General features: G+C 38.3%; 1 protein-coding gene across 2 annotated transcripts in view; it reads left to right on the top strand.

The window, feature by feature from the left end:
- Positions 1 to 214: 214 nt before the first annotated feature.
- The window catches only part of LOC145666633 (uncharacterized), a 156,914-nt gene continuing 143,986 nt past the window's right edge, over positions 215 to 13,142 (top strand). For both annotated transcript variants that reach the window (XM_081734073.1, XM_081734072.1), the window contains exon 1: positions 215 to 567. In XM_081734073.1, the coding sequence (XP_081590199.1) occupies positions 413 to 567 (155 nt within the window). In that variant the 5' untranslated portion in view covers positions 215 to 412. The remainder of the gene's footprint in view (positions 568 to 13,142) is intronic.

Below are 13,142 nucleotides of genomic sequence, written 5' to 3'. Positions count from 1 at the left end.
TTTATTGTTTTGATGTCTTTTTTACCATTTAAAAACGGGTAGAAATGTTTGAATTGTCTCAAGCAGCACAGAGAAAAAGCTTTTTTGATTTTGTTTGAAAAGCGTTTTTTGCAAGCATAGTTTTATGTTTTGATAGTCTAATAATGATTTATCAGAAGAACGATTCATTTCTGGGAAGAACGAATCACTTGATTCTTTTTCAATATACGAGTCACTCAAACCGCAATTTCAATTGACGAACGCCTTGCGTTTTTATTTATAATGGCGGGATAGTTTGAGAAAAGTGTGAATCATTAAGTGGTATAATGTAGTATTTGGAAACATTATATTAATGCATCGTAACTTAATAAACAGGAATATAAAGTGTTCTTAATCTATCATGCTGAATGTGCAGTAATAGTAAAATATCGTAATGGCATTTGTTCCTGCGCGAAGCAGTAAAAAGTCATTGAGCTTGTCGAAAGAGAAAAAACAATCAACACTTACAAACTTTGTTAACCGAACTTCTGTCGTAGAATTCGGTGGAGGAGATCGTAATGTGCTTCAGAATAAACCAATAGCTGCTGTGTAAGTATATTACAGATATGTAAGTTAGTCTGCGCAATATAACAATAATTTTCCGTTTCGTTTACGCATCTTTCAGTATTAGAATCCTTGTACTTTTAATTTTTTTCTTTATGTGGATTTTAGGTCAGCATACTGGCATTAATAATACATTCACTTCCTTCACCAGGATATTCATTGTTATTATCTTTAAAAACTGTTTCTTAAGAGAGAAGTTGTATTCCTCAATGCAGATTCACGGGTAAGTGCCGCAGAGTATATCCAGGAATGTAAAACGTAACTGACACTAAACTAACGTAACCTAAGTCTTAATATGATAGGCCTACTGCGACACAAATACCCAAATTCACTTTATGAAGGCCCACGTACAGCGTCTGGGCACATACCATAAAACTACAATTAAAATGTAGGTGGCCACTAAATAGCATGAATGAGTCAGGGCAGGGTTAAGTTGGTGGGCTTGCGCTGGGTTGCGCCTGTAGGAAACAGCCACGTCAATGATAGTGGTATATACGTAAATTAGGATATCACTAAAACACTATATTTTTCTGTACATTTAAAGTCTCTTGCATATAAGAAAAAAATAAGACATTACTTTGTACTGGACCATTGCTTTCATGTAACACTTGAGTTCGTCGTGGCTTCTGTATGCAGTATTACGTGATTACAAGCATACATTTTGGAACATTATTATGCATGTCAAAGATAAGATTCCCTATATTTTGATTACCTATTGCTCTTGTGAAGAAAAAACAACGCTACTGTACATATTTCTTCCGTAAGTTTTATAAATGTACGCCGACCTAAATAGGATAGAACATTTTAGGTATATACAAAAATATATCTGTAAATGATACTCATGTTCTGTGATGTCAATTTCCAACATTTTTTTTTAGGGTTCAGATTTTTGGGAAACAACAGAAACACGTATGATAGAAGACGAAGTGAGAAATAATTTAAAGGCGTAGAAGTTTACGGATGCCTGCACTACTGTGCGGCTGATTACGATGAGAGAAAAGAATCTATCATTAACCCAGCGGGTGCAATATTTCGTCAGTCACTGAAGAAACGTTGATCAGGTTTATATTAGCATTGCCAATTAGTACGATATCCTTACATATACAAGAAAACTAGCTCCCCATTCAACTATGAAAATACATTTCCATATTCAAAATGAAGAAAATAATTTAAACAGAACTTATCTGGGTCATGTTTTTTTCCAAAAGTTTTCCCAAGATTCCTACATAATTTCGTGTGAAGAATCGATTAGTGTAAGTCACTATTTCTAGAAGTGACGGCATCGAGATCAAATCGATGGCTAAATAGTTAGAAGCTATGAAGTAGAATTTTGTTTCATGGTGGCCAGATTTATGGCGAATATGCAGCACGTCTTCGAGCTACACACCCATGGTACACATGGTTTCAGATCAAGAAAACCCTAGTACCAGGAATTCGCAGATCATCCACATGGTTCTGACCCTTGTCAACAGGCCATAAATCTAAGAAAACAAGAGGTGACTCTTGGTTAGAAACAGAAAAAGAAATTGCCAAATGTTCTCTTTTCTCTAGTTTTCTTTCAGTCTTAAATCACTCTTTGTGTTAGTGTGTTCGGTTATTATTCGCTACAATGTAATTGTTTTTCCGACCGTGGTTATTATCGAGTTACTGAAAGGTGGTCTCTGACAGTGAGGTGCATATGTTGTAAATAAGTCGAGAGGGAGGATTGTTCGCCAATCACAGCAGTATTTCACGCTGTTGCTAGGCAACGAAGGTCACTGACCGCACTGTTGTCGGTAGTTGAGACGACTTGTTAAATGTCACCAGAGCTGCTGTCTCTGTTGCGGAGCCTCTGGCAACAGCGCTGCCGTGTCGTGACAAAACGCTGTAACTTTGGCGGAGAAGTTTTGCGAAAAAGAGCCGTAAAGTTTTCATCAGAAAATGTGATCTGTATCGTGTAGAACCAGTGTATCTTGACTTTGGAAACACGTGGTTACATGTAATGTTACGTAAATGCATGTTGTGTGATTAAATTTGGTGAAAATTGATTGGTTGACCATTATTGCCTAGTTACACTGGTTCTACACGATACAAATCACATTTTCGGATGAAAACTTTACGGCTCATTTTCGCAAAACTGCTCCGCCAAAGTTACAGCGTTTTGTCACGACACGGCAGAGCGCCTCCAGTACTCCACGTGCTCTATCGAACTGTCAGAAGCCACCTTTCCTTGCGCACACAATAAACAATAACACTCGTAACGAGCAACATTTGGATAAAAATCCGGAGCCCGGGCCTACTTCGCCAAGAACTTCGACGAAAGAAGATAATGTTGTAGTTGGGAGGGGAGGAAAGTTGGGTAAGCAAACAGTAATGTTAGTGATTTTTTTTTTTTAAATTAAGTGTCATCGATAATGGTGATGTCTTAAGTTCCAAAAACTTAAGTTATTAACGCAGGCGACTGTTGTTAGCATTAGTACTATAAAAAGAATTTGTGGGAAAATTAATGTGAAAAACTATTAAACAGCAACTAAAAAGAAAATTGTAAAACAAAAGCTTCAATTCGACAAAATTGATGATTTCACTCGTGATTTGTTGCGTCGTACAGTTTTTGAATTTTATAAGGAAGGCATATCTCCCGCAACGGAAGCGCTAATTGAAGCAACGAGACTTAAGACAGCTGACACCGAATACAAGGTTCCATACCAACGCACTACAGTTTATCGCCTGCTACGAAGTATAGGTTTTAAATATAAATCTTCGGTGAAAAAATGTATTCGTAGTGAATCACCATATAGTATCAATAATCTTCGTGCTCAGGGTTATGCAGATGTGTATAGTCGAAACGTTCTATTGGTCCCCAATCGGCTTCCTTTGTACTCAAGCAGAAAATTTACCCTAACCGCCCTCATGAATAACACTCCAAATAAGTGTTTGTTGTCGAGATGAAAAGTTGTTGCCATCGCTAAACTTATTTTATCGATGGCTACATTATGTAATAATAATAATAATAATAATACACATCATTAAAGGAATTCGATATAATAGTACGGACATGGGCGGTCAAGGATGGATTTCTGGGGTGGCAAAGAAAGATTATACTTTTTTCTCATCGGGCTTTTGCGGCACTGATGCCTTATGGGGGGGGGGGGAAGGAAAGGGGCGAACCACTAAACATGTTTGGTTCGTACAAGCGTTATCGTTATGGAAGTTACACAATATTAACAATATGCTATATTTAAGAGTAAAATAAGCACACATCATGAAACTAATTATTGATTTCTTTTTTCATTACAATATATCCAAATTGAACTGAAATGAAATATCTCAGTTTAAGGTCCCACAATTATGAACTTTAAGCTAAGGGAGGCGGAAGGAGGAGGATACAAGGAAAACAAAATGAACGAAAAGACTAGACATAATAATACTTGAAAAGCAAAAAGTACACATGCACTGTCTTTCATGCGAAGACTACTGTAGAATTAGTAAGCAAGAGGGTGACAATTGCAACATCGCTTTCTTTTTCAGCAGGTCAACTGGAAGGACTTGTTGAATTATCCCTCCCATATTTGAGCGATTTTACTTTACCTCAACGAAACGTGGTTTGATGAAGAACTGTCGGATGAAGAACTGAACAGACGATTCGGACAATTGTGCTGGAAAGAGTTCTGGGAATAAAGGTGATAGAATTGTTATTCTACATTGCGGGGGGCGTTCAGGCTTTATTGACGATGCGCTTCTAGTAACTCACAAAACAATGGCTGATGCTCCTGCAGATTACCATGATATCATGAATGCAGGTATCTTTGAGAATTGGTTTGAGGAGAAACTATTGAAACGCCGTGAGACACTATCTGTAATTGTTATGGACAATGCCCCGTATCCCAGTCGTGTTCTCAATCCAAAGTCAACCTCTTCCTGGAAGAAAAGTCAAATTCTTAACTATATGACCTTGCATAATATCCCCATTCCTAATCTTGTTCCTATAATTCCCGTCCTCCTTGAAGTTATAGGAAAGAACACTTCTGTTACCGACAGAAAAAAGAAATATGCGGTGGACGAATTAGCCGCAAAATATGGGCATATTGTGCTACGTTTACCACCCTACCATTGCGTCACTCCATCGAAATGGTGTGGTCAGAACTGAAGGGTAGGGTTTCGTCTCAAAATTTAAGGAAACGACCAGTGGGGGAAGTAATACAACTTCTTAAGGAGTCCTGCATTCATGTGACGCCCGAAAAGTGGATAAATTATATCAAACATATAGAAAGCATTGAAGGAAGCTACGAAACTTTTCAATCTATTTTTGATGAAAGGATTGAAATCTGTGTACAAGTAACAGATTCTTTAGATGGTGAGAGTGATGATGATAGCTCATAAACAAGAAAGGTAAGGGTTTACTATATTTTGATCACACATATATTAATGTTGAAATAATAATAATTATTATTATTGTTGTTAGTAGTAGTAAAAGTAGTAACGCTAATAGTAATAACAGTAAAATAGCTATTGCACACGCTTATCATATTCGTGGTTCTGACTTTGATTTCCAGGCACAATTTTCGTTATTTACTTCACATTTTGAGACAAGTGGAGGGCTTTCTTTAAAAATAATTAAAAGGTGGTGAGTCTAGTCTAGGAGATCCACAAATAAAGGCGATGGAAGTCATGTACTGACATCACCTACCCCATAGCAGAACATACCGCGATCTGTGATGTGATCGCAGAAAATTTGCCGCACCTGTGCAGAAAAATTGCCAGATGAAGGAAAATATTGCCAACAGAAAAGTGTAAAACTTGCCTGCTATGTGTAGATATCTTAAATGCACGGACGACTCGCATAAATATAGTTTGAACTGTTTTTTACGTCGCGTAAAGCGTATTTTTAACAATCACAAGTGTTTCTTCTGCAGAAAATTTTAGACTTACTAAAGCTCATCTCAGAAAGACAAAGAAAATTCTGCCATCGGGATCACCTACTAAAAGCTGGCTGCCTGGCCATACACATTCATAGGCTGTATCTCCAGGGAGTTTGTAGTAACTTTCAGCTACTAATACTAATAATAATAGTGGTACCCATCCTCCAAGTGCTTGGGCGCAATCATTCCCCAAATTTACCGTTACACCCAAAATAAGCAATAGTGGATCCCCCCCGGAAAAGGAAGAATATGGATAAGAGTACCCATACTAATTTACATCCCAAATAAGGAGGCTATTTAACGTGGCAACCAGTGCCAATTTCTATCTATACAAAATCAATCTAGATTTCCTTATGTCTCTCTCGTCAATTTTTCTCTTTCAATTAAAAGAGAATGCATTCTTGGCTATGACAATTAATTATTTTAAAATGCTAAGTTCTCCTTTATAGGTAACGTTCTTAAAGGCATCATTAAGGTATAATTAAACCGATTGTGCTACTTTCAACGAAATATGTTGTCTTTCAAAAAATAAAATAATAATCTTACGGGTGCAACTAGCACCTAAAACTCGCCTGTAGACACCCCTATATAATAATAATAATTGCAACAATAATGCTATGTTAAATCTATCACAAAAAGTAATAACATTATGTCTTTATTTTTCACTTGTTTTCCTTTCTTTTTTCTTTCTTCTTCTACCTAATTGACATCGGACATCTGGCAACAACCACCAACTACCGTTCTAACTGGGATGGGTTGCCCTTTTGGTAGTGGTGTGAGAGAAGGCTCTCATGTTTTGAAATTTCCTGTACATTCATATTAATGCAGGGTGCCTACTAGTCTGGAAAACATGGAAAAGTCAGGAAATTTTATAATTTCTGGAGAAGTCAGGGAATTTTCTGTATATTCTGGAAATTTTTGGTAAAGTTGGGTTTATTTCATTGCTTTTACATTTTATCTGCACAATGTCTGGATAACAAGTTTTCGCTACAACAGAAGTCATCATACAATAAAGGACTTTTGAAAGGATATGGCAACCCTTGCGTTTGGAGCTCATGGTTTCTGATCCCCACGTTAAAAAATGACTCTCATGTCCAGGAATGTAGCTGGGCTATTGCAACCGGTGACCTCCAATAAAATCCTAAATAACACCTATTCTGGGCTTGTTGATTTTAATGTAGCGATAAGTTAGAGCCTAACTATGTATGTATAATATACTGCGTACCTACATTAGTTAGATTTAAAACTTCTGTTCCATTTCCTTCGTATTTCATTTTCAGTGCAGTTTGGTGTTCCGTGTGTCTTTTGTGATGTTTGTTATTTGTTTTAATTTTTTTTCAGGTAATTTCTGTGAATATTTTTGTTATGTTTGTTAATTTAATAAGATAATTTTTTCTAACAAGTACTCATTTTTATAGAAAACGTGAATGTAGTATACAGAGCTCAGCGATTGTTACCACACTTAAAGTATGTTGAATCAGTTTCAAGTAGTAATCTAGAACTACCTTGTGACAACTTTAAAATTGTTAAATCGTGTCTGAAAGATTCTTTGCTTGGAGCTAAATTAGCTTTCTTCCAAACCGCTGCTGCAGATATTCAACCGTTTCTTACGAAATTTGTCAGACTCACTAATGATTCCTTTTCTTTATAGAGAAATACTTAAACTTCTGAAGTCCCTTATGATTAAATTTGTTAAAAAGTCCATTGTGATTGAAGCAACAAGTTCTGAAGACCTAATTGCATAGAAGATGGTAGTAAGGATCAGTGTTCGGCTAAGCAGATCGATGTTGGATTTGCAACACTTACAGCATTAAAATCAGAGAAGTCACCTGAATTGGATATCCTTCGTTTTCGGAGGGATTGTTTGTATGTTTTACCAGGATTTTGTAAGAAGATTCTGCGTAAATCTACTGAAATACCGACTGACTTATAGTGCTGCATGCCTCTCTTCCGATTTAGTTTTAAATAAGTTTTAAGGAGGATCAAATAACCACAGCATTGGAAGTGCTTGTAGAGAATCATCATTTGTCCGGCCCTGCTACTGAGGTAAAACGACTCTACAGTGATATTTGTACTCAAGATTCAGTTATCACAAGAATGAAGAATCTTGACATGACTAAGGATCGTTTAGATCACTTGTGGTACTTCATTCTTGGTAACACTAACACCAGCAACTTTTCAGCGTTCGTTAAGAAAATTCTAGTGTTATCACACGGAAACGCTTCCGCTGAAAGCAGAACGCACCTTCTCATTGAATAAGGAGTTTCTTGTGGATAATCTATACGAAGAGTCTTTAGTTTCGCAGAGAATAGTACATGACGCTGTCATGTTCCACTAAGGTGTTAATTCAGGCAGCAAGAAATGCAAATACCAAATGGAAAGAGACTCGCAGAAGGAAGCGGACAACAACTGAGGCAAAGAAAAATCGTTCGAAAGAAAGCAGCTGCAGAGTTGGAAGAACTGAAGAAAAAGAAAGAAAAAAAAAAAAACCCTTGAGAATGCAGCAAAAGAAATCAACAAAGTTGATGAGCACATGAAAAATCTTAAGAGAAAATCCAGTAACGTGATCATAATTGGAAATCTCATGTGGATTTTAGTGTTCTAGATTATAAAAATATTCTGGATTTAGTATTCTACATAACTAACTAACTCTATGGCCTATGGAACTCGGAGGTTCAATGCCGCGTTCACAAAAGCTCTCCACTAACTTCTATCCTTGGCTAATTGGATCCAGTTTCTACTTTGTATTCCAATCTCTGCGAGATCCATCTTAATATTGTCCTCCCATCTGCGCCTAGGTCTTCCGAATGGTCGTTTTCCGATTGGTCTTCCAGTCAAGACTTTGAAAGCGTTTCTACTTTCCTCCATTCTAGCTACATGACCTTCCCACCTAAGCCTCCTAGACTTGACGACCCTAACAATGTTGGGTAAACCGTATAAATTATGTAGATCCTCGTTAAGAAGTTTCCGCCATTCCCCATTCCCGTTCCTCTTGGGTCCGAATATTCTTCTCAGTATCTTGTTCTCAAATACTCTCAGTCTATGTTCTTCCCTCAGAGTAAGCGACCATGTTTCGCAACCATACAGAACAACAGGTATGATTATCGTTTTATATATTTTAAGCTTTTTAGTATTCTACATACAAATACTAAATATAAAATACTTTTATAATCTAGAATACTAAAATGCACAATGTTTGTCAGTATTTGTATCTCGCTGCGACTTTTTTGTTAGTACTTATATGTCTGTGTGTATTGTCGTATATGTATTAGCCCTACTTCATGTTCAGGAACAATGAAAATTCTAATAGAAGTAAAGTAAATCATTTGAATAGTCCAGTTTATGTAACTGAGTGTACCTCACAAGTACGTGTCATGAGATATAAAATCTTTATACGCCTTTTTGTGTATTATTATTATTTAAGTTTTGTCGTTCACATTTTTTGTATTTGAATATGTATATAGGGTGTTAATGAACTATACCGACAAACTGTAAGAGGTGATTCTTTACATCAAAATAAGAGAAAAAGTTCATATGGACCTGTGGGGAAAAGTGCATAGTTTCAGAGCTAGGACTGTTCAAAATCGCGAAAAAGCCAAATTTAAATAGGCCCTGTTTCGAATAACAGAAACTGTGGATGGTGGTCCTTACCAGCGTAAAGAAGCCACGCACACGCAATCCAAAAATGCATATTTCATTAATTTTCATGGGTGTGCAGAGAATTCCATACAAGGTGAAATTCCCAAACATGCTATCAACCGAATTCTGAGGTATGCCTTAACTTTATGATTGGTCCAAAGTAGTCAAAGGATAAGCCTTGATAGTTGTGAACACAGAATTCTTTGGCACGATGTCGGAAGTGTTAAGGATCGTCAGCAGCATGGTTTCTCGTACTCTGTAAACGCATGCTGCAATGTTTTCTTTCACGCTTATATGTGAAGAAAGCGTGATATATACCGTGACGAAATACATCGCATCACACATTATTCTGAACACAAAAAAACATGGACTGCCGGTTCCTAAAACTCCGACTTCCCTCCGAAGCATTGGATGTCCATTGTTGTCAAGATTTACCTTCTGCCTCCTTTGGACCCTCCTTGAAATCAGGGTATATCTGAAAACTCTATTGAGAGCATATCTAAGAATCACACCCTGTAGTGAATACCCTGTATACCCATTGAAAACTGACGAAATATGTACTTTTGGATTGTGTATGCGTGGCTTCCTTTACTTTGATAAGTAAAACCATCCACAGTGTCTGGAATTCGATATAGGGTCTGTTGAAATTTGGCTTTTTCGAGATTTTGGACAGCCCTAGCTCTGAAACTATGCACTTATATGAACTTTTTCTCTTATTTTGATGTGAGGAATCACGTTTTAAAGTTTGTCGGCATAGTTCATTAACACATTAGTTCATATATATACAGGGGTTGACAAAAAATCTAAAACGTTTGTAAAAGTGTGAAAATCATACCTAGTATGGTGTGGAGCCTCATTTTCGTCCAAAACAGCTTGGGAATGAACGTACACAGCTCCTGAATCGTGGTGTGTGGAATTTTGTACCATTGTTCCTCCAAAACATGCTCCAGTTCCTTTAGGGATGCTGGTGGAGGATAATGAGACCGAATACGCCTTTCTAACTCAGAACACAATGGCTCAATAGTGTTCAGATCTGGTGATTGTGGGACCCAGGGGAGGTGTGATAGCTCCTGGTCATGCTCCTCAAACCATGATTTCACCGTTTTTGCAGCGTGACAAGGTGCCAAATCATCTTGGTAGATGCGATCACCTTCAGGGAACAATATTTGAGCCATGGGTGGAACCTGGTCCCCCAAAATTGCTTCATACGCCTTAGCATTCTTCATTCCATGCAGGATTATGATGGGATCTGCGGAAAACGATATCACTGCCCATACTGTAACAGAACCACCCCCATGCTTTACAGTTGGGAGCAGACACTCTCTATCATAGGTCTGCGACGGTGTTCTCCATACGTAAACACGACCGGTTGTTGGAAACAAGATGAAGGTCGATTCATCGGACCACATTACGTGTTTCCACAGCTCATGAGTTCACGCCTTGTGGTCCTTGCACCACTGGATACGCCTCTTCGCATTTACTGCTGTGACCAGGGGTTTGGCGATAGAGGCCCTGCCATGAATTTTCATTTTATGAAGTTCCCGTCGCACTGTTTCCAATGAAACCAAGTTCTGTAGGCCGGCATTGAGTTCAAACGTAATTTTCATTGCAGTGGTCTTCTTTTTAGCTGCTACAATCCGTTTTAATGCCCTCCGGTCCCTATCTGACAGGATTGTCTTTCGACCACAGTTGTGCTTTGCAGACGTCGTTTGCCCATGAATTGTATATGCCCTGGAGACATTGGACACAGTGCCTTTCGATACCCCCACAATGTTCGCCACTGTTGCCACTGAAGCTCCAACCAGACGGGCACCAACGATCATGCCTCTTTGGAAGTCTGTCAGGTCGCCCATTTTACCGCACCACTTTCATACCACGACACTCACAGGTGAATGGGTTACTGCTGACGGGAGAGGAAGGTCCACATGACACATTGAAAACAAAAAAACGATCGACAACCGCAACACGCGTTGTGCAGTGGAGGGCCAAACTTACGTGTCCTGTATGAAGTGTTTTTAGATTTTTTTGTCAAACCCCTGTATATATATAACTAACTAACTAACTCTATGGCCTATGGAACTCGGAGGTTCAATGCCACGTTCACAAAAGCTCTCCACTGACTTCTATTCTTAGCTAACTGCATCCAGTTTCTACTTTGTATTCCAATCTCTGCGAGATCCATCTTAATATTGTCCTCCCATCTGCGCCTAGGTCTTCCGAATGGTCGTTTTCCGATTGGTTTTCCAGTCAAGACTTTGAAAGCGTTTCTACTTTCTTCCATTCTAGCTACATGACCCGCCTACCTAAGCCTCCTAGACTTGACGACCCTAACAATGTTGGGTAAACCGTATAAATTATGTAGTTCCTCGTTATGAAGTTTCCGCCATTCCCCCTTCCCGTTCCTCTTGGGTCCGAATATTCTTCTCAGGATCTTGTTCTCAAATACTTTCAGTCTATGTCCTTCCCTCAGAGTAAGTGACCATGTTTCGCAACCATACAGAACAACAGGTATGATTATCGTTTTGTATTGATTAATAAAAATGGTAAATCAACAATTCTTGAGTATCGGTAGTCAGTATTCTACTAAAGTCAATTTAAAAATAATGGTTCTTATCTCTTCTCTGAGGAAGTAAGTAAAAGAACCAGGTTTTATACTTGAGCAAGCAACTTTATTAACACTGAGAGAGAGTATATGAAAATGCAAAAACACAATAAAATTACATTGAAATAAAGAAAATTTTGTAAACACAAAATATTATACACGAGAGACCTTACTTGGCTCAGATTCTTCTCTAACTTAGATTTTACAAAGAGAAAAAAGGTCTTACATGAATGTTAGGTGGAATCCTCTCACCCACATGGCTGAATAACTTTTCCTTCGTCTTTGGCTGCTTCCGTCCTTTAGCCAGCCTGGATTCTCCTTATATCCCCCACTTTATCATGGTTTTCACAATTAAGAGGCCTTGTTCTTTTGTTTATCTTGTCCCTTAGGCCAAGTTATTTGAACAAAACATTTTAATAGTTCATCTTTTTTAAAATTCATTTAACCACAGATTATCTTATCCATTTGTTTTTTTTTTCTTTAAATCTGTTTCCCAACACATTCCCCCACTGAAATAGTACAGGATTCGAACAACACCGTTTAGTGTGTGTCTGTCTTATCCATATTTTTTTTTTCATAATTTTTTTTTCTTTAAATCTGTCCTGGCAGTGAGCTACTTAACACTATCACATAATGTATTAGGTTCAAAAAAATGTGAATCATGTTATAAAAAAAAAAGAATAAAAAAAGAAGAATTCGTAAAGGAATAAACGAGAATAGGAATCACAATCACAACATCGTACTGTATCACTGTATAGCGATGTTCTACACTGCATCACAATTTGCAAGAACACAAGAATATGGCATGACCCAGTCCTCCAGTCCGCTGAAAGGGGGGATAGACTGTCATCCATTGGGGGTGAAAATTTCCGGGTGCTCGTCACCTGGACTTCCTCTTCTTTAATACACTCCGCCTGAGGAAGGAGTATATCAACCCGTTGTTGTCTTGAAGTACCATGATAGTCCATTGGCAAGTCTGTTTGTATGAGAAACCACTACACGACCTTGGCAGTAGGTTGAATGGGTGTGGGAACCATCTTCTTTGGAGTTTTGGAGGAGACGTCTGCGTCATCCAGCATGGAGAATGGAACGGAAGCAGAATCCAGCATGGAGAATCGAACCAATGTGCACCATCCTGTGCGGCCCTCGATGTTGCTTGAGAAGATGTCTGCGTCGTTCAACGGAAACAGAATCCACTATGGGGAATCGAACCAATGTGCACCATCTTGTGCGGTCCTCGATGTTGCTTGAGGAGATGTCTGCGTCTTTCAACGGAAGCAGAATCCAGCATGGAGAATCGAACCACTGTGCGCCATCTTCGATGCTACTGGTGAAGGCATCATTGCTTGAGAGGATCAATGGATGAGAGGTATGATGAATGACGTGAAAGGAATGAGATAAAGGAGAGGCTTGTATGTTTG

The sequence above is a fragment of the Thermobia domestica genome, chromosome 12 (genome assembly GCF_964235325.1).
Source record: "Thermobia domestica chromosome 12, izTheDome1.hap1.1, whole genome shotgun sequence".
Taxonomy (NCBI): Eukaryota; Metazoa; Arthropoda; class Insecta; order Zygentoma; family Lepismatidae; genus Thermobia; species Thermobia domestica.
Note: the sequence above shows the minus strand (reverse complement) of the source record. Positions and strands in the feature narration are given on the sequence as shown.